General features: G+C 46.7%; 1 protein-coding gene, 1 non-coding gene and 1 pseudogene across 3 annotated transcripts; 2 read left to right on the forward strand and 1 right to left on the reverse strand.

The window, feature by feature from the left end:
* Nucleotides 1-4,664: 4,664 nt before the first annotated feature.
* On the reverse strand, nt 4,665-5,058 carry LOC101151295 (small ribosomal subunit protein uS10-like; annotated as a pseudogene).
* A 1,505-nt stretch (nt 5,059-6,563) lies between these two features.
* On the forward strand, nt 6,564-12,522 carry RPL23 (ribosomal protein L23). 2 transcript variants are annotated; one of them, XM_019026703.3, is made up of 6 exons: nt 6,564-6,673; nt 7,266-7,349; nt 7,640-7,768; nt 9,901-10,014; nt 10,167-10,264; nt 12,331-12,522. In XM_019026703.3, the coding sequence occupies exons 1-5, from the start codon at nt 6,661-6,663 to the stop codon at nt 10,247-10,249; spliced, it is 423 nt and encodes a 140-aa protein (XP_018882248.1). In that variant the 5' UTR covers nt 6,564-6,660; the 3' UTR covers nt 10,250-10,264; nt 12,331-12,522. The 2 variants fall into 2 exon arrangements, with proteins under 2 accessions (XP_018882248.1, XP_018882247.1); XM_019026702.3 differs by having other exon boundaries at nt 12,349-12,522.
* LOC115934849 (small nucleolar RNA SNORA21) lies at nt 7,377-7,508 on the forward strand. The gene has a single exon (XR_004070590.2). It is a non-coding gene; the product is annotated as a small nucleolar RNA SNORA21 (small nucleolar RNA).
* Nucleotides 12,523-18,159: the final 5,637 nt, after the last annotated feature.

The following is an 18,159-nucleotide window of genomic DNA, read 5'->3' on the forward strand; positions in this document are numbered from 1 at the left end:
TGGTCTCAAACTCCTGAGGACAAGTGATCCTCCCGCTGGGATTACAGGCCTGAGCCACCAAACTTGACCTATTCCTCATTCTAAAATGTTATTTACTTTAGCAAAAAATGGGTTTATTGTTATCTTACGTGAAGTAATAACTTTCTTAACTTTAATTTATAATATGGTAAATGTCATCAGATATAACCTATATAAACAAAAACTCCTTGAGGTCTTTAATAATTTAGGAGTGTAAAGGAGGCTGGGCAAGGAGGCTCATGCCTGTAATCCCAGCACTTTGGGAGGCCGAGGTGGGCTGATCACCTGAGGTCGGGAGTTAGAGATCACCCTGACCAACATGGAAAAACCTCATCTCTAACAAAAATACAAAATTAGCCAAGCGAGGTGCCGCATGTCTGTAATCCCAGCTACTCGGGAGGCTGAGGCAGGAGAATCGCTTGAACCCGGGAAGCGGAGGTTGCGTTGAGCTGAGATCACACCATTGCACTCCAGCCTGGGCAACAAGAGCAAAACTTTGTCTCAAAAAAAAAAAAAAAAAGGGCCGGGCACAGTGGCTCACGCCTGTAATCCCAGCACTTTGGGAGGCCGAGGCGGATGGATCACCTGAGGTCAGGAATTTGAGACCAGACTAGCCAACATGGTGAAACCCCGTCTCTACTAAAAATATAAAAAAATTAGCCGGGCGTGGTAGTGGGCGCCTGTAATCCTAGCTACTCAAGAGGCTAAGGCAGGAGAATTGCTTGAACCCAGGAAATGGAGGTTGCAGTGAGCCAACATGGTCCCACTGCACTCCAGCCTGGGTGACAGAGTGAGATTCTGTCTCAAAAAAAAAAAAAAAAAAGAGTGTAAAGGGGTCTAAAATGAAAATATTTGAGAACCACAGCTCCTAGTAAAGAAGTGGCTCAGAGAATAAACTGCTGGGGTTGTGAAACGGCTCAGAGAAGAAATAATATCTGAGCAGAGTTTTAAGGAACAGGTTGGACGGGCGTGGTGGCTCATGCCTGTAATCCCAGCACTTTGGGAGGCTGAGGCAGGTGAATCATTTGAGGTCAGGAGTTCGAGACTAGCCTGACCAACATGGTGAAATCCCCATCTCTACTAAAAATACAAAAAAAAAAAAAAATTAGCTGGCCATGGTGGTGTACACCTGTAATTCCAGCTACTTGGGAGGCCGAAGCAGGAGAATCACTTGAATCCTGGAGGCAAAGGTTGCAGTGAGCTGAGATGGTGCCATTACACCCCAGCCTGGGCAACAAGAGTGAAACTCTGTCTCAAAATAAATAAATAAATAAATAAATAAATAAATAAATAACACATAGTGGCTAAAGCAGGTGAATGCATAAATACAAGAAAGTGTGAATCTAAGCTATATGTCCAGAAATCCTAAGTGGTTTGGTGTTTCTGGTGTGTGAAATGTAAGAGGCAAGGTGGCAGAAGATGGAGCCAGGGAAGAGGTAGGCCATTTCAAGTGACTTCGATGCTTAAACAGCTTGGACTGTATTCTATAAGTACTAGAGGGTCGGCACATGTTTTTTGTTTTCTTTTCTTGTTTTTTTTTTTGTTTTTGTTTTTTTGTTTTTTTGTTTTTCTTGAGATGGAGTCTCACTGTATGCCCAGGCTGGAGTGCAGTGGGGCAACCTCGGCTCACTGCAACTCTGCCTCCTGGGTTCAAGCAATTCTTCTGCTTAGCCTCCTGAATAGCTGGGATCACAGGTGCATGCCATCACTCCTGACTAATTTTTGTATTTTTATTAGAGACAGGGTTTCACCATGTTGGCCAGGCTGGTCTCAAACTCCTGGCCTCGGGTGATCTGCCTGCCTCGGCCTCCCAAAGTGCTGGGATTACAGGTGTGAGCCACCATGCCTGGCCAGCACATGATTTTAAGCAGTGGGAAATTATGGTCTGACCATATAGAGGCCAATGCAATAGCTTTGAAACAAAGGCAGAACGTGGAAGGCATGGGCAGAAAAATTTAGGAAACAGAGTCAAGTTGATAGACCTTGGTGACTACATCTAGGAGCCTGGGAGAAGAGAATTAATTGTGTCCCTGTTTTTTGGTTGAGACACTGGTGGTAGTACCAACCAAGAACACTGTTCTTCCTGTAACCATAGCCTTCTCCATCTTGGTTGATGGCAATGATATCTTCCAACTGCTCAGGCCTAAAGCCTTGGAGACATTTTGATTCCTATCTTTCATACCCCACATTTTATTGGCTCTACCTCCAAAACACATCCAGAATCTGACCACATTACCTCCACTACTACCATTCTAGTCCAAACCACCATCATTTCTCTCCTGGGTTACTGCAATAGCTTCCTAATGGATCTTCTTACTTCTATCCCTGTGTCCTCTCCCACAGTCTAGTCTCAACAACTCAACCACAGTGATCCTTCTGACACATTAGTCAAATCATGTCCCTCCTCTGCTTAAAATCAAAGAATGTTTCCTCATTTCACTCAGCCAATGCCAAAGTCCACAGTGGTTTCATTCCATGACTTCCTTTTTTTTGAGACAGAACTCTCGCTCTGTCGCCTAGGCTGGAGTGCAATGGTGTGATCTCGGCTCACTGCAACCTCTGCCTCCCAGGTTCACACGATTCTCCCACCTCAACCCACCGAGTAGCTGGGATTACAGGCACCTGCCATCATGCATGGTTAATTTTTGTATTTTTGTAGAGACAGGGTTTCACCATGTTGGCCAGGCTGGTCTTGAACTCCTGACCTCAGGTTATCACCCGCCTTGGCCTCCTAAAGTGCTGGGATTACAGGTGTGAGCCACCGTTCCATTACTTCTGACTGCATTTCTTACTACTTTGCTCTTTACTCGTCCTGTCCAGTCACATCTGGCTTCCTTGCTGGTGCTCATTCGGTTCAGTCACACCCCTGCCTTAGGGCTTTTTATTGGAAAATGACAAAGGGTTTCTCTCTGTAGCCCAGGTTGGAGTGCAGTGGTGCAATCACAGATCACTGCAGTCCCCAATTCCTGGGTTTAAGTGATTCTCCTGCCTCAGATTCCCATGCCACCAGCTTATTTTATTTTATTTCATTTTATTTTATTTTATTTTATTTTGAGACAGAGTCTCGCTCTGTTGCTCAGGCTGGAGTGCAGTGGCGCAATCTGGGCTCACTGCAACCTCCGCCTCCCAGCTTCAAACAATTCTCCTGTCTCAGATTCCTGGGTACTTGGGATTACAGGTTGCCCACCACCATGCCCAGCTGATTTTTGTATTTTTAGTAGAGACGGGGTTTCACCATGACGGGCAGGCTGGTCTCAAATTTCTGACCTCAGATGATCTGCCTGCCTCAGCCTCCCAAAGTGCTGGGATTACAGGCATGAGCCACTGTACCCAGCTGCCACCAGCTAATTTTTAAATGTTTTGTAGAGATGGACTCTCCCTATGTTGCCCAGGCAGGTCTCAGACTCCTGGGCTCAAGGGATCCTCCTGCTTCAACCTCCCAAATTGTTTCGGGATTATAGATGTGAGCCACTGTGCCTGGTTTCATGTCAATATCTTTTTTTTTTTTTTTTTTTTGAGACAGAATCTCGCTCTGTCACCCAGGCTAGAGTGCACTGGCGCAATCTCGGCTCACTGCAACCTCCACCTCCTGGGTTCCAGTGATTCTCGTGCCTCAGCCTCCCGAGTAGCTGGGGACTGCACGCACACACCACGCCTGGCTAATTTTTTGTATTTTTAGTAGAGACAGGGTTTCGCCATGTTGCTTGGGCTGGGTCTTCAGCTCCTGAGCTGAGGCAATCTACCAGCCTCGGCCTCGCAAAGTGCTAGAATTACTGGCATGAGCCACCATGCCTTGCTAATTTTTGTATTTTTAGTAGAGACAGAGTTTTGCTATTTTTTGCAAGTTTTGCAAACTGGTCTCTGACTCCTGACCTCAAGTAATACACCCACCTTGGCCTCCCAAAGTGATGGAATTACAGGCATGAGCCACCACACCTGGCCCCATTTTTGTTTATTTTATTTTATTTTTTTTGAGACAGAGTTTCAAACGCTCTTGTTGCCCAGGCTGGAGTGCAATGGTGCAATCTCAGCTCACTGAAACCTCCACCTCCCGGGTTTCAAGAGATTCTCCTGCCTCAGCCTCCTGAGTAGCTGGGATTACAGGCATGTGCCACCACGCCCAGCTAATTTTGTATTTTTAGTAGAGATGGGGTTTCTCCAAGTTGGTCGTCAGGCTCGTCTCAAACTCCCGACCTCAGGTGATCCGACCGCCTCGGCCTCCCAAAGCGCTGGGATTACAGGCGTGAACCACTGCGCCTGGCTAATGTTTGTATTTTTGTAGAAACGAGGTTTCACCATTTTGGCCAGGTTGGTCTCGAACTCCTGACCTCAGGTGATCTGCCCGCCTTGGCCTCCCAAAGTGCTGGGATTACTGGCGTGAGCCAGCGCGCCCAGCCGATTACCAGTTGTTTTTAATATAGATAAATACATAGAGATAGATATATCTATCTCTATCTATCTCTATATAGAGATAGATAGAGAGATAGAGATAGATAGATAGAGATAGATAGATAGATATCGGCCGTGGAGGTTGCGGTGAGCCAAGATCGCGCCACTGCACTCCAGCCTGGGCAACAAGAGCGAAACTCCGTCTCAAAAAAAAAAAAAAAAGAAAAGAAAAAGAAAAAGAAAAAAAAAACTGGTGATCAATTTATTAAAATAGTTGACTTAAGCATCTGCAATGGTGACTTCCACCTCAACTCCTGGCTCAATACTGATGGAAGTAATCTGCTTAACAATCTCAGAAGGACTGTGCAAGTCAATGAGTCACTTGTGGATTCTCATCTGGAAATGATCCCATGTCTTAAAACCTTCACCACAAAGTTTTTCTTGAAGTGATTCTCAAAGTCTTGGCAGGCATTCGAACTGGTCCTTTCACTTTGAGATTATTTTCCTTTGCTCCTCTGATCAAGTCAGCACACACCTTCTCCAGGGATTTTACGATGCGGCTCGTTAGAGTGACTCGAATTCGTGAATTGCCACCTCCGCCTCCCTGGGTGTTTTTCCGGTATCCTTAAAAGCCATGGCTGCTGCGCGGCTTCCTGAGCGACTGGTTCCTCGGCGAGGGCGAACAGCGGTGAGTCAGTAGCAGGAGCGTGCGGATCAGCGATCCGCAACACCTACGACCGCGTCTTCCTCAAAGAGCTATTTATTTATATACATTTTTGAGACGGAATCTAGCTCTGTCGCCCAGGCTGGAGTGCAGTAGAGCGATCTCGGCTCACTGCCACCTCTGCCTTCTGGGTTCAAGCGATTCTCCTGCCTCAGCCTCCGGAGTAGCTGGGATTACAGGCGCCTGCCACCACGCCCAGCTAATTTTTGTATTTTTAGTAGAGACGGAGTTTCACTGTGTTGGCCAGGCTAGTCTCGATCTCCTGACCTCGTGATCCACCCGCCTCGGCCTCCCAAAGTGCTGGGATTACAAGCGTGAGCCACAAGGCCTGGCCACTATTTATATTTTACACTTGATCTTGGCCAAAAGGCCGAGAAGCGATACTATTTATATTTTTATAATACATATCCCCATCTAACATACTACATACTGCAATTATTTATTATATCTTTTGTTTAGTGTCTAATATCCTCCTCCACCTGCACCCCAGCAGAATGTAAGCTCCATAAGGAAAAGAATGTTGATCTATTTTGTTCTCTGATGTAATCCGCTGTACGCCCTGGACAGAACCTGCTATAAAGTAGGAGCTCAATAAGTATTTGAATTAATGTATCGTGGGAAGGAAAAAACCCAGAGAATAAGGGGCGGCTGAAGCTGTGAAAGGAGCAATTAGGCCTGGCGTGGGGGCTCACGCCTGTAATCCCAGCACTTTGAGGGACCAAGGCAGGCAGATCACTTGAGATCAGAAGTTCGAGACCAGGATGGCCAATAACATGGCGAAACCCCGTCTCTACTAAAAATACAAAAATTAGCCCAGCGTTGTGGCGGGCGCCTGTGATCTCAGCTACTCTGAGGCTGAGACAGAGACAGAGAATTGCTTGAACCCGGAAGACGGAGGTTGCAGTGAGCTGAGATCTCGCCACTATACTCCAGCCTGGGCGACAGAGTGAGACTCGGTCTCAAAAAAAGAAAAAAAAAGTGTGTGTGTGTGTGGGGTGGGGGACGGGTCAATAAATAGAGCAATACTGTATATGTAAAATACAGAATGGTATGATACCAAGAACACATAGATGGAATGATCTGCAGCACTTCTCAACTGTATTACATTCAACGAAACCGTTTAGAGCTTGTTCTCCCTCCCTCCCCCACTTTCTTTGTTCCTTGGGGAACCCCCACACGGCACAAACCGTGTTTTAATTCCTATTCTCTAGTGTGCAGATAAGTGCCTGGCACTATTAAGTGGTCAAAAGAGGTCGTGAGCAAGTTAACAAATCACTGTTTCCATGTCCCTAACTACGCTTAAGCTCGTAGAGAAGATATCTCCTGTCTCTTGCGCTTCTACTTCAACTCCCACTTCGCAGAGACGGCTAAAAGCGACGTCGTAAATTTATTACGTAATAAGGCAGCGCCCAGAGGCGGAAGAGGCAGGTTTTTGCTCCGGCCACGTGAGGAGGGTGGGCGGGGCGTTAAAGTTCATATCCCAGTGTCCTTTGAATCAACTTCCTTTTTTCTTTTTTCCGGCGTTCAAGATGTCGAAGCGAGGTGAGGTTTTGTTTCTGGAGGATCCTCCACCATCTGTCGTGCAGTGGCTGGCGGATTCGTCAGGAGCGGTGGCCTTAGGCAGCTGGGTCGCTTTGCTCTCCTTCAGGCCGGAGAGAGAGAGCCAGGCCACCGCGAGAGCACTGCCAGGGCCCTCGAAAGTGGCAGTGGGGTGCTGGAGAGTTGAGATGGCAGGATCCCGACATGAATGTAGTCTGGATACCGCGAGATCGCTCCGCGAATAGGGCTATCGTAATGGGGTTGAAGTTAGACTGGATTAGGCCCTGGTTTGCGCGACCTCTGCGGTTTTATGCCTTGCAGGAGTAATTGCGTTTTGCGAAAGTTGGAGCAAGGGCCGAGTCGTCTAGGTTTCTTAATTTCGATGTCAGAGTGTTAATAGTAAGAAATAGGCTACTTTCCGTGAGAATCGGGTGGCACATGGGGACGGCATAAGTAAAATCCGAGCGAGCTAACCTATAGCGTACAGTCTATCAAAGCATGTGCGGTGAATTACAGCTTGAGTATGAGGGGGAACTCCGAACCATGTCTAGATTGTGATCTCTTTATCCTGTTTCCCTTCCCTTTATATCTACAGGACGTGGTGGGTCCTCTGGTGCGAAATTCCGGATTTCCTTGGGTCTTCCGGTAGGAGCTGTAATCAATTGTGCTGACAACACAGGTGAGGTCTTTGCACGTTGCTATACTCCCCCTTTTAAAAGCACTCAATGGGCCTGTGGCTAATGACCTATTGAGCCGTCAAGAAAGGGGAGAGTGAAAACATCGCTTTTGGGTGAAGTGGCAACATGTGTTGTTTGCTTCAATCGGTGGTGTGACAAGGCGTTCTTGCGGACTAACTGCTTGGGCAGTGAGTGGAGGGAGGGGCTTTGGAAGTGTTTGGGAAATGTTATACTGATGGAACGGCCTGATTGGCCCTCAACATTTTTTATTTTTATTTACATTCTTTTGTAGGAGCCAAAAACCTGTATATCATCTCCGTGAAGGGGATCAAGGGACGGCTGAACAGACTTCCCGCTGCTGGTGTGGGTGACATGGTGATGGCCACAGTCAAGAAAGGCAAACCAGAGCTCAGAAAAAAGGGTGAGTAAACACTGAGCCCACCTTAATACTGATGAGTAGTGGGGGGACGCTTTCCTTTATTGGAAAATGGATCAGTTTTCAAGGCCTCGTTTGTTTTCCATTGAGAGGCAGTGTGAGATAAGTATCTTAAGTTTTTGCTCATATTGTGTTGGAGGGGGGACCATCATCTTGTCACTTCCATACCTTAGTTGTTTTTTTTTTGTTGTTGTTGTTTTTTGTTTTGTTTTGTTTTTTGAGATGGAGTCTCTCTCTGTCGCCCAGCCCATACTGGAGTGCAATGGCACGATCTTGGCTCACTGCAGCCTCCGCCTCCTGGGCTCTCAAAAAAAAAAATATTAAAAAACGAAAACAACAAGCTGCCCATTGCTTATTTTATTGTTATTTGTTTTTGAGATGGAGTCTCACTTGTTGCCCAGGCTGGAGTGCAGTGGCACATATCTGTTCACTGCAACCTCCACCTCCCAGGCTCAAGAGATTGTCCTGCCTCAGCCTCCCGAGTAGCTGGGATCATAGGTGTGCACCACCACACCCGGCTAATTGCTCATTACTTAATCTCAGGCTCCCCACTCAAAAGTTTTCCTGTCAGGTGTATGATTTAAAGGGGGAGGCCTCAAAATACTTGCAGCTTGTGTCCTGTCTGGCTTTAGAACTTCTGGTGTTTGGTGCATTTTAACTTCAGCGCTTGCACTTTTTTCCTGTGCCTGCCTAATCTGTCTCTACCCTGGGATGTCTTGCTCTTCTAAAGAGTTCCTGGCCATCCCTTGATTTACCAATGTGATGTTGTTTTGTCAGCCCTGTATTACAGTTACTCCTATTCCTGTATCCACCCCACGATGCTGTCCAGTAGATTTTTAGCCTTTGGGTTAGAAATTGTATTTTGTTCACCATTAATATCCATTTGAGGGCTGGGTAGCACTGTGATTGTGATTCAGCAATTGCATGGGCTTTTTCCTCTTCTCAGAACACTTCCTGGGTCTGATTGGTGGCCCAGGGAGCTGTCAGAGAAGAGCAGAGCAAATGGCCTTCACTTTGTAGATGAGATGGCAGGAGGGTGGATTGTTGGTCTCAGCCAGTGGTGGGACAGACCAGAGCTCCGAACACTTCAGTTTTAAAACTAGTTGTGAGTTTCCAATTCTGTTAATGTCTTTTTTGGTCCTTGTTTCTGCTAAATGAATACATCCCCTCCCCTTGGAACTTAATATCAATAAATAGCAAGCACAGAAATATGCAAAAGGGCCAGGTCTATTTGAAGAATTTGTGAGGATTAAATGGTTTATGAGTAGAGGAGGGTCAGTCAGTAAGTACTGGCTACCTCATGTGTGTCCCATTACTAACTTGGTTAGACTTACCTATTTTTTATGTAGTCTTTCTGTCATTATAAAAATTCTGTGTAAGGACCCCATGCTAGTATCAGTGAAGATTGTGAATCCAGGTGTGTCTGACTCTACAATAGTTCTTCACAAGCATTATATTTCACTGTGTAGTGATACTTCATTTTGAAAGTTGGGAAAAGCATCTTTTTCACTTCAGTACAGATGGGTATAAAAGTTACTTAGGACACTGGAAAACAGTTCATTAAAAGTAAAACAAAGCCTGGTGCTTGGGCCCAGGAATTCAAACTGTTTTCCAGTGTAAATCTGAATAGCTTGGTCTCTGCTCATTGCCAGGACTGGGAGGAGTTGGGGGTCCCAGGTCCCATTTCTACATCCCAATTCAGTGATACTGGGATCTTAATAACCTACCTGTGAGGTGAAGTTGGAAAAGGCATAGGCAAGGATAGTTGTCCTGAGAGTTTTACACTTGTGAGAAAATACTGGCAGCTTTGATTTTAAGATGTGAATAGATGATTGTGGTTCATGCCTATACTCCCAGCACTTTGGGAGGCCAGGCTTGCCAACGTGGCAAAACCGTGTCTCTATGAAAAAAAAAAAAAAAAAAATCTGGGCATGGTGGTGTGCACCTGTAGTCCAAGATACTAGAGAGGCTGAGGTGGGAGGATCACCTTAAAGATTGATATTTACACTGTCACTGTCTCAAACGCTGAGTGTACATTCTGTCTAGTTGGAAACTGCTTTTGTGGTGGCTCTGCGACTTGACAGGTTAATGACTGCTGTCCTTTTTTCTTCTCTCAGTACATCCAGCAGTGGTCATTCGACAACGAAAGTCATACCGTAGAAAAGATGGCGTGTTTCTTTATTTTGAAGATAATGCAGGAGTCATAGTGAACAATAAAGGCGAGATGAAAGGTAGGAAATCAGTCCAGCTTGTTCCTTAGGTCTCTGAGGTTGGGTGGATTGTCTAGAAGTACAGGCCAAGGATCTTCTGTGTTTGACGATGTCTTAATCTGTCCCCCACATGTTTTTATTTTATTTTATTTATTTATTTATTTTTAATGCAGGTTCTGCCATTACAGGACCAGTAGCAAAGGAGTGTGCAGACTTGTGGCCCCGGATTGCATCCAATGCTGGCAGCATTGCATGATTCTCCAGTATATTTGTAAAAAATTTAAAAAAACTAAACCCATTAAAAAGTATTTGTTTGCAGTGCTTGTCTCCCTGTTCACTTCCAGGGTTCAAGCGATTCTCCTGCCTCAGCCTCCTAAGTAGCTGGGATTACAGGCACCTGCCGTCATGCCTGGCTAGTTTTTGTATTTTTGGTGGAGACAGGGTTTCACCATGTTTGCCAAATGACTCAAACTCCTGATCTCAAGTGATCTGCCCACCCAGGCTTCTACAGTGTTTTTGACATACCCTGACCATCACTTTTCTGAAATGGAAACTCTGGGCATTTTTTTTTTTAAAGCAATCCTTGCTTTTTTGTGAGTTTGCAGACTTTCAGCATCTTCCAATTGCTATATTTACAATTTTGGCCTCAAAAAGTATTATTTGGGTTTTGAGTCCCAAAAATAATAGTAGATACTGCTCAATGACTGGCTATACATGGTAGCTTCTCCTGGAGTGAGAAAGGCATTCAAATGGCTGGGTGCGGTAGCTGGCGCCTGTAATCCCAACACTTTCGGAGGCCAAGGCAGGCAGATCATGAGGTCAGGAGTTCAAGACCAGGCTGACCAACGTGGTGAAACCTCCTCTTTTCTAAAAATACAAAAATTAGCTGGGCGTGGTGGCGCACCGTCTGTAATCTCAGCTACTGAGAGAATCGCTTGAACCTGGGAGGTGGAGTTTGCAGCGAGTCGAGATTGCACCATTGTACTCCATCCAGCCTGGGCAACAGAGCAAGATTCTGTTCCCGCCCCCGCCCCAAAAAAAGGCATTGAAGTTAAGATAGACTGTATAGTTAGATCCTGGACACACACATGGATTTTGAGGAATGATGTGAGTTTGTTTATGTATGTACATTTTGGCAGTTAACAGGTTTGGAGTAAACTGAATATTTATAAAACAACAGTAATTGCCATGTAGGTTTACTGTCATAGTGGAAGATGATTAAGTTGATGGTACCTACAGGTATTTTGCTATGAAAATGTTTTGACAAACAGGATGATCGTGTAATTTATGTTCCAAGCTCTAGTTTGAGAATGGAAGAATGTGGTAAATTTTTGCCAACTGAACAGGCATAAAGCCCTGTTAATAAGGGACTTGGCCTTAAGGTAGGAGGTTGTTAGCATTTCTTTCTAAACTGTGTAAGAGTTTATTTAGGTGACACCCAGTGTTTTGGAAAAATGGGTGTTCGTTTAGAACAATAATTTGGGGGGAAGTGGACTAAACAGGGTTTTTAGATTAAGGTTTGTGTTTATATATCTGTATCTGCAAATACTCAGCCATAAATGTTTCTACCTGTAAGCTGGGTATAATACAAGCTCCACTTGGTATCAAAAAGGACTACCCTTAGTTAGTGTCTTCCATGACTAGTTATGGAATGTACCAGACCTAGAGAGGAGTTGTTCTAACCTGGAGCTTTTGAAAATGTTTCCGGTCCATACCCTAGACCAATTAAGTCAGACTGCAGAATAGGACTCAGACATCAGAATTGTGAAGCTCCCAAGAGATGTCAAGGTATACCCAAGATTGAGAACCAGTACCCTGTCTAGACTGAACCAGGCTTGGTTTTAGAAGTATTAAATCTCGGCTGGGCACGGTGGCTCACGCCTATAATCCCAGCACTTTGGGAGGCTGAGGTGGGTGGATCATCTGAGGTCAGGAGAGTGAGACCAGCCTGTCCAACATGTTGAAACCCCATCTCTACTATTCAAAATTAGCCAGGCATAGTGGTGCATGCTGTAATCCCAGCTACTTGGGAGGCTGAGGCAGGAGAATTGCTTGAACCCCGGAGATGGAGGTTGCAGTGAGCTGAGGTCGCACGATTGTGCTCCAGCCTGGGCAACCAGTGAAACTCTGTCTGGGGAGAAAGAAAAAAAATGTATTAAATCTCTAGTTTTAGAGAGTTACACCATAACATCCCTGAGTATGGTCAATTTCAAGTCAGCTTTAGTGTGACAAGCCCCTAGGCCCACCATTTATGTCTTTATATATTATGGCAATATATGATCCTTATATATTACCACTAATCGCTGCTATTTTTGAATTTTATCTTTTCTGAGACAGTCTTGCTCTGTCACACAGGCTGGAGTGCAGTAACACCACTGAAGCTCACTGTAACCTTGAACTGCTGGACTCGGAATCCTCCTGCTGTGGCCTTCAAAGGGCTGCAATTACAAGTGTGAGCCACTGCATCCCACCTCACATTTTATTCTTTGGAGATTTTTTTTGACTTGGATTAAAAGCTTTATATTTACACTTCACTAAATGTTTTCCTTTGTCAGCTGGGCATGGTGGCTCACACCTGTAATCCCAGCACTTTGGGAGGCCGAGATGGGCTGACCACCTGAGGTGAGGAGTTCAAGACCAGCCTGGCCAACATGGTGAAATCTTGTCTCTACTAAAAATACAAAATTAGCTGGGTGTGGTGACGCGTGCCCGTAGTCCCAATTACTCCGCAGGCTGAGGCAGGAGAATTGCTTGAACCCAAGAGGCAGGGGTTGCAGTGGCGGAAGTTGCAGTGAGCCGGGGAGACTCCATCTCACTCCTGGGCTCTTGTTGCCCAGGCTTGAGTGCAGTGGTGCAATCTCAGCTCACTGCAACCTCTGCCTCCTGGGTTCTAGCGATTCTCCTGCCTCAGCCTCCCGAGTACCTGTGACTACAGGTGCCCGCCACCACACTAGGCTGATTTTTGTATCTTTTTTTTTTTTTTTTAGCATTTCTTATTTTGAGACCGAGTTTCGCTCTTGTGCCCAGGCTGGAGTGCAATGGTGTGATCTCGGCTCACTGCAACCTCCGCCTCCCGGGTTCAAGTGATTCTTCTGCCTCAGCCTCCTGAGTAGCTGGGATTACAGGCATGCACCACCACGCCTGGCTAATTGTGTATTTTTAGTAGAGACCGGGTTTCTCCATGTTGGTCAGGCTGGTCTCCACCTCCCGACCTCAGGTGATCCGCCCCCCTCGGCCTCCCGAAGTGCTGAGATTACACGTGTGAGCCACTGCGCCCAGCCAGATATATATATTTATATTTTTTTTTCCTTTGTCACTGTTTATATTCTGCAAGTTCTTTCTAGGTAAAAGTTTCAATAGAATAGATTCAAGATATCAGATCTGATTTATAGTAGCTTGCAACTTGAACAGTAATACATGTACTTTCGTAATAAAAATAGTAGTAAATATAAAAAATAGTAAATTCACTACAAGACCTAGTGGAGCATGCCCATTATCCCAGCTACTCTGGAGGCTGAGATGAGCAATTCTGAAGTCTGGCTACAGGCACACAAAAATTGGCCGGGTGTGGTGGTGTGCATCTTTAGTCTCAGCTACTCTGGAGGCTGAGGTGGGAGGATCACTTGAGGCCAGGAGGTCAAGGCTGCAGTGAGCAATGATCACACTACTGCACTCCAGCCTGGGCAATCTGTCTCTATGAAAAAAACAAAACAGGCCAGGCACAGTGGCTCACGCCTGTAATCCCAGCACTTTGGGAGGCCGAGGCAGGCAGATCACAAGGTCAGGAGATCAAGACCATCCTGGCTAACGGTGAAACTCCGTCTCTACTAAAAATACAAAAAAAATTTAGCCGGGCATGGTGACGGGCACCTGTAGTCCCAGCTACTCAGGAGACTGAGGCAGGAGAATGGTGTGAAACCAGGAGGCGGAGCTTGCAGTGAACCAAGATTGTGCCACTGCACTCCATCCTGGGCGACAGAGCGAGACTCCGTCTCAAAAAAAATTTTAAAAACCTCCATCTCGGCTGGGTGCGGAGGCTCACGGCTGTAATCCCAACACTTTGAGAGGCCAAGGCAGGTGGATTACCTGAGGTCAGGAGTTCCAGATCAACCTGGCCAATATGGTGAAACACGCATCTCTACTAAAAATACAAAAATTAGCTGGGTGTGGTGGTAGGTGCCTGTAATCCCAGCTATTCAGGAGGCTGAGGCAGGAGAATCGCTTGAACCCAGGAGGTGGAGGTTGCAGTGAGCCAAAATCGCACCATTGCACTCCAGCCTGGGCGACAATAGCCAGACTCTGTCTCAGAAAACAAAACGACCATGGTGGCTCACGCCTGTAATCCCAGCACTTTGGGAGGTCGAGGCGGGTAGATCACCTGAGATCAGGAGTTCAAGACCAGCCTGATCAACATGGTGAAACCCCGTCTGTACTAACAGTACAAAATCAGCTGGCTGTGGTGGTACATGCCTGTAATCCCAGCTACTTGGGAGGCTGAGGCAGGAGAATCGCTTGAACCCAGGAGGCAGAGGTTGCGGTGAGCCAAGATTGCGCCATTGCACTCCAGCCTGGGCAAGAAGAGTGAAACTCCATCTCAAAGAAAAAACAAAAAAAACAACATCAACAACAAAAAAACAAGGCTGGGCATGGTGGCTCACGCCTGTAATCCCAGCACTTTGGGAGGCTGAGATGGGCGGATCACGAGGTCAGGAGTTTAAGACCAGCCCGGCCAGAATGGTGAAACCCCGTCTCTACTAAAAATATAAAAATTAGGCCAGGTGCGGTGGCTCATGCCTGTAATCCCAGCACTTTGGGACGCCGAGGCAGGCGGATCACGAGGTCAAGAGATCGAGACCATCCTAGCTAACACAATGAAACCCTGTCTCTACTAAACAAAATACAAAATATTAGCTGGGCGTGGTGGCGGGCGCCTGTAGTCCCAGCTACTCGGGAGGCTGAGGCAGGAGAATGGCGTAAACCCGGGAGGCGGAGCTTGCAGTGAGCCGAGATCGCACCACTGCACTCCAGCCTGGGCAACAGAGCGAGACTCTGTCTCAAAAAAAATTAAAAAATCAGCAGGGAGTGGTGGCAGGTGCCTGTAACTCCAGCTACTCGGGAGAGTGAGACAGAAGAATCACTTGAACCCGGGAGGTGGAGGTTGCAGTGAGCCGAGATCGCGCAATTGCACTCCAGCCTGGGCGACACAGCGAGACTCTGTCTCAAAACAAAAACAAAACAAAACCCAAAAAACAAACAAACACCTCCGTCTCTACAAAAAAAATTAGCTGGGTGTGTTGTGTGTATCTGTACTCCCAGCTACTCAGGGCTGAGGCAGGAGAATGGCTTCAACCCAGGAGGCGGTAGCTGCAGTGAGCCTAGATCGCTCCACTGCACTGCAGCCTGGGCGACAGAGCGACACTGTCTCAGAAATAAAATAATAAAATATGTAATTTATATAATTACCTAGATCCAATGCTGTATGTGGAAACTAAAGGAAAAAGAAAAAGAAAATTAGCTGGAGGAAAAATATGGTAATGTGTCCCCCCACCGTTTTGTTATTTTAAAGGAAAGATAAGGTCAGTCCTGGTGGCTCATGGCTCTAATCCTCCCAGCTTGGGAGGCCAAGGTGGGCTGATCACTTGAGCTCAGGAGTTCAAAACCAGTCTGGCCAACACAGCGAAACCCTGTCTCTACAAAAAATACGAAAATTAGCTGGGTCTGGTGGCGTGTGCCTGTAATCCCAGCTAATTGGAGGCTGAGGCAGAAGAATCGCTTGAGTCTGGGAGGCAGAGGTTGCAGTGATTCCGGATCGCAACACTGCATGCCAGCCTGGGAAACTGGAGTGAAACCATGTCTCGAGGGGAAAAAAACAAGCATAAATAATAGCGGGTGAAAATAATTGGGGTGGGGCTGGGCATGGTGGCTCACACCTGTAATCCCAGCACTTTGGGAGGCCAAGGCGGAAGGATCACTAGAGGTCAGAATTTTGAGACCAGCCTGGCCAACATGGTGAAACTCCATCTCTACTAAAAATACAAAAATTACTCATGCCTGTAATCCCAGCACTTTCGGAGACCCAGGCAGGCGAATCACCTGAGGTCAGGAGTTCAAGACCAGCCTGGCGAAACCCTGTATCTAGAAAAATATAAAAATTAGCCGGGCGTGGTGGCGTGCACCTGTAAACCCAGGAGGCAGAGGTTGCAGTGAGCCAAGATCACACCACTGCACTCCGGCCTGGGCAATAGAGCAAGACTCCATCTCAAAAAAATAAAAATTAATAATAATAAAAATACAAAAATTAATGGCCGGGCGTGGTCACTCATGCCTGTAATTCCAGCACTTTGGGAGGCCGAGGCGGGCAGACCACCTGAGGTCAGGAGTTCGAGACCAGCCTGACCAACATGGAGAAACCCCATCTCTACTAAAAATACAAAATTAGCCGGGTGTGGTGGCACATGCCTGTAATCCCAGCTACTAGGGAGGCTGAGGCAGGAGAATCGCTTGAACCTGGGAGGCGGAGGTTGCGGTGAGCCGAGATCGCGCCATTGCACTCCAGCCTGGGCAACAAGAGTGAATCCCCGTCTCAAAAAAAAAAAAAAAAAAAAATTAGCCGGGTGGCGGGGCAGGATGGCTCACGCCAGTAATCCCAGCACTTTGGTAGGCCGAGGCAGGTGGATCACGTGAGATCAGAAGTTCGAGACCAGCCTGGCCAACATGGTGAAACCCCGGCTCTACTGAAAATACAAAAATTAGCCAGGTGTGGTGGCATGCGCGTGTAATTCCAGCTACTCAGGAAGCTGAGGCAGGAGAATTGCTTGAACCTGGGAGGCTGCAGTGAGCTGAGATCCTGCCACTGCACTCCAGCCTGGGTGACAGAGTGAGACTCCATTTCAAAAAAAAAAAAATTTAGTCTGGGGTGGTGACACGGGCATGTAATCTCAGCTATTCAGGATGCTGACACAGGAGAATAGATCGAACCCGGAAGGCAGAGGTTTCAGTTAGCCAAGATCGCACCACTGCACTCCAGCCTGGGTGACACCTAAAAAATATATATATTTTTAAAATATATATATATAAAATATTTAATACAAATATAAAATATACATTTTATATTTATATTAAAATATATATAATAGGCCAGACACAGTGGCTTATGCCTGTAATCCCAGCACTTTGGGAGGCCGAGGTGGGCTAATTTGAGGTCAGGAGTTCGAGACCAGCTTGGCCAACATGGCAAAACCCCGTTTCTACTAAAAATACCAAAATTAGCCGGGCTTAGTGTCAGGCACCTGTAATCTCAGCTACTCGGAAGGCTGAGGCGGAATAATCACTTGAACCTGGGAGGCGGAGGTTGCAGTGAGCCAAGATCGCGCTGCTGCACTCCGGCCTGGGCAACAGAGGGAGACTCCCTCTCTAAATAGATAGATACATACATAGATAGATAGATAGATAGATAGATAGATAGATAGATAGATAGAAAGAATAAGTGAAAGGCTGGGCGCGGTGGCTCACGCCTGTAATCCCAGCACTATGGGAAGCTGAGAGGGGTGGATCACGAGATCAGGAGTTCAAGACCAGCCTGGCCAAGATGGTGAAACCCCAGCTCTACTAAAAATACAAAAAATTAGCCGGGCGTGGTGGCAGGTGCCTGTAATCCCAGCTACTCGGGAGGCTGAGGCAGAGAACTGCTTGAAGCCGGGAGGCGCAGGTTGCAGTGAGCCAGGATTGAGCCACTGCACTACAACCTGGGCAACAGAGCGAGACTTTGTCTCTAAAATAAATAAATAAATAAATAAAAAGAATAAGTAAATAAATAATGTTAATTTGGGTGGGGCAGGAGAATTGTTAAGTGGACTGACCGGAAGTCAGCTAACTGGATTTGGGGAACCTCTTTTTTTTTTGAGACGTAGTCTTGCTCTGTCGCCCAGGCTGGAGTGCAGTGGTGCGATCTCGGCTCACTGCAAGCTCCGCCTCCCGGGTTCACGCCATTCTCCTGCCTCAGCCTTCCGAGTAGCTGGGACTACAGGCGTCCGCCACCACGCCCAGCTAATTTTTTGTATTTTTAGTAGAGACGGGGTTTCACTGTTTTAGCCAGGATGGTCTCGATCTCATGACCTCGTAATCCGACTGCCTCGGCCTCCCAAAGTGCTGGGATTACAGGCGTGA

This window comes from Gorilla gorilla, chromosome 4 (genome assembly GCF_029281585.2).
Source record: "Gorilla gorilla gorilla isolate KB3781 chromosome 4, NHGRI_mGorGor1-v2.1_pri, whole genome shotgun sequence".
NCBI lineage: Eukaryota > Metazoa > Chordata > Mammalia > Primates > Hominidae > Gorilla > Gorilla gorilla.

Bases quoted from the DNA above. Each gene is read 5' to 3' on its own strand.
- RPL23 (XM_019026703.3), top strand. The intron at 7,769-9,900 runs GTGAGTAAACAC...TTCTTCTCTCAG, and splicing joins ACCAGAGCTCAGAAAAAAGG to TACATCCAGCAGTGGTCATT. The intron at 10,015-10,166 runs GTAGGAAATCAG...TTTTTAATGCAG, and splicing joins CAATAAAGGCGAGATGAAAG to GTTCTGCCATTACAGGACCA.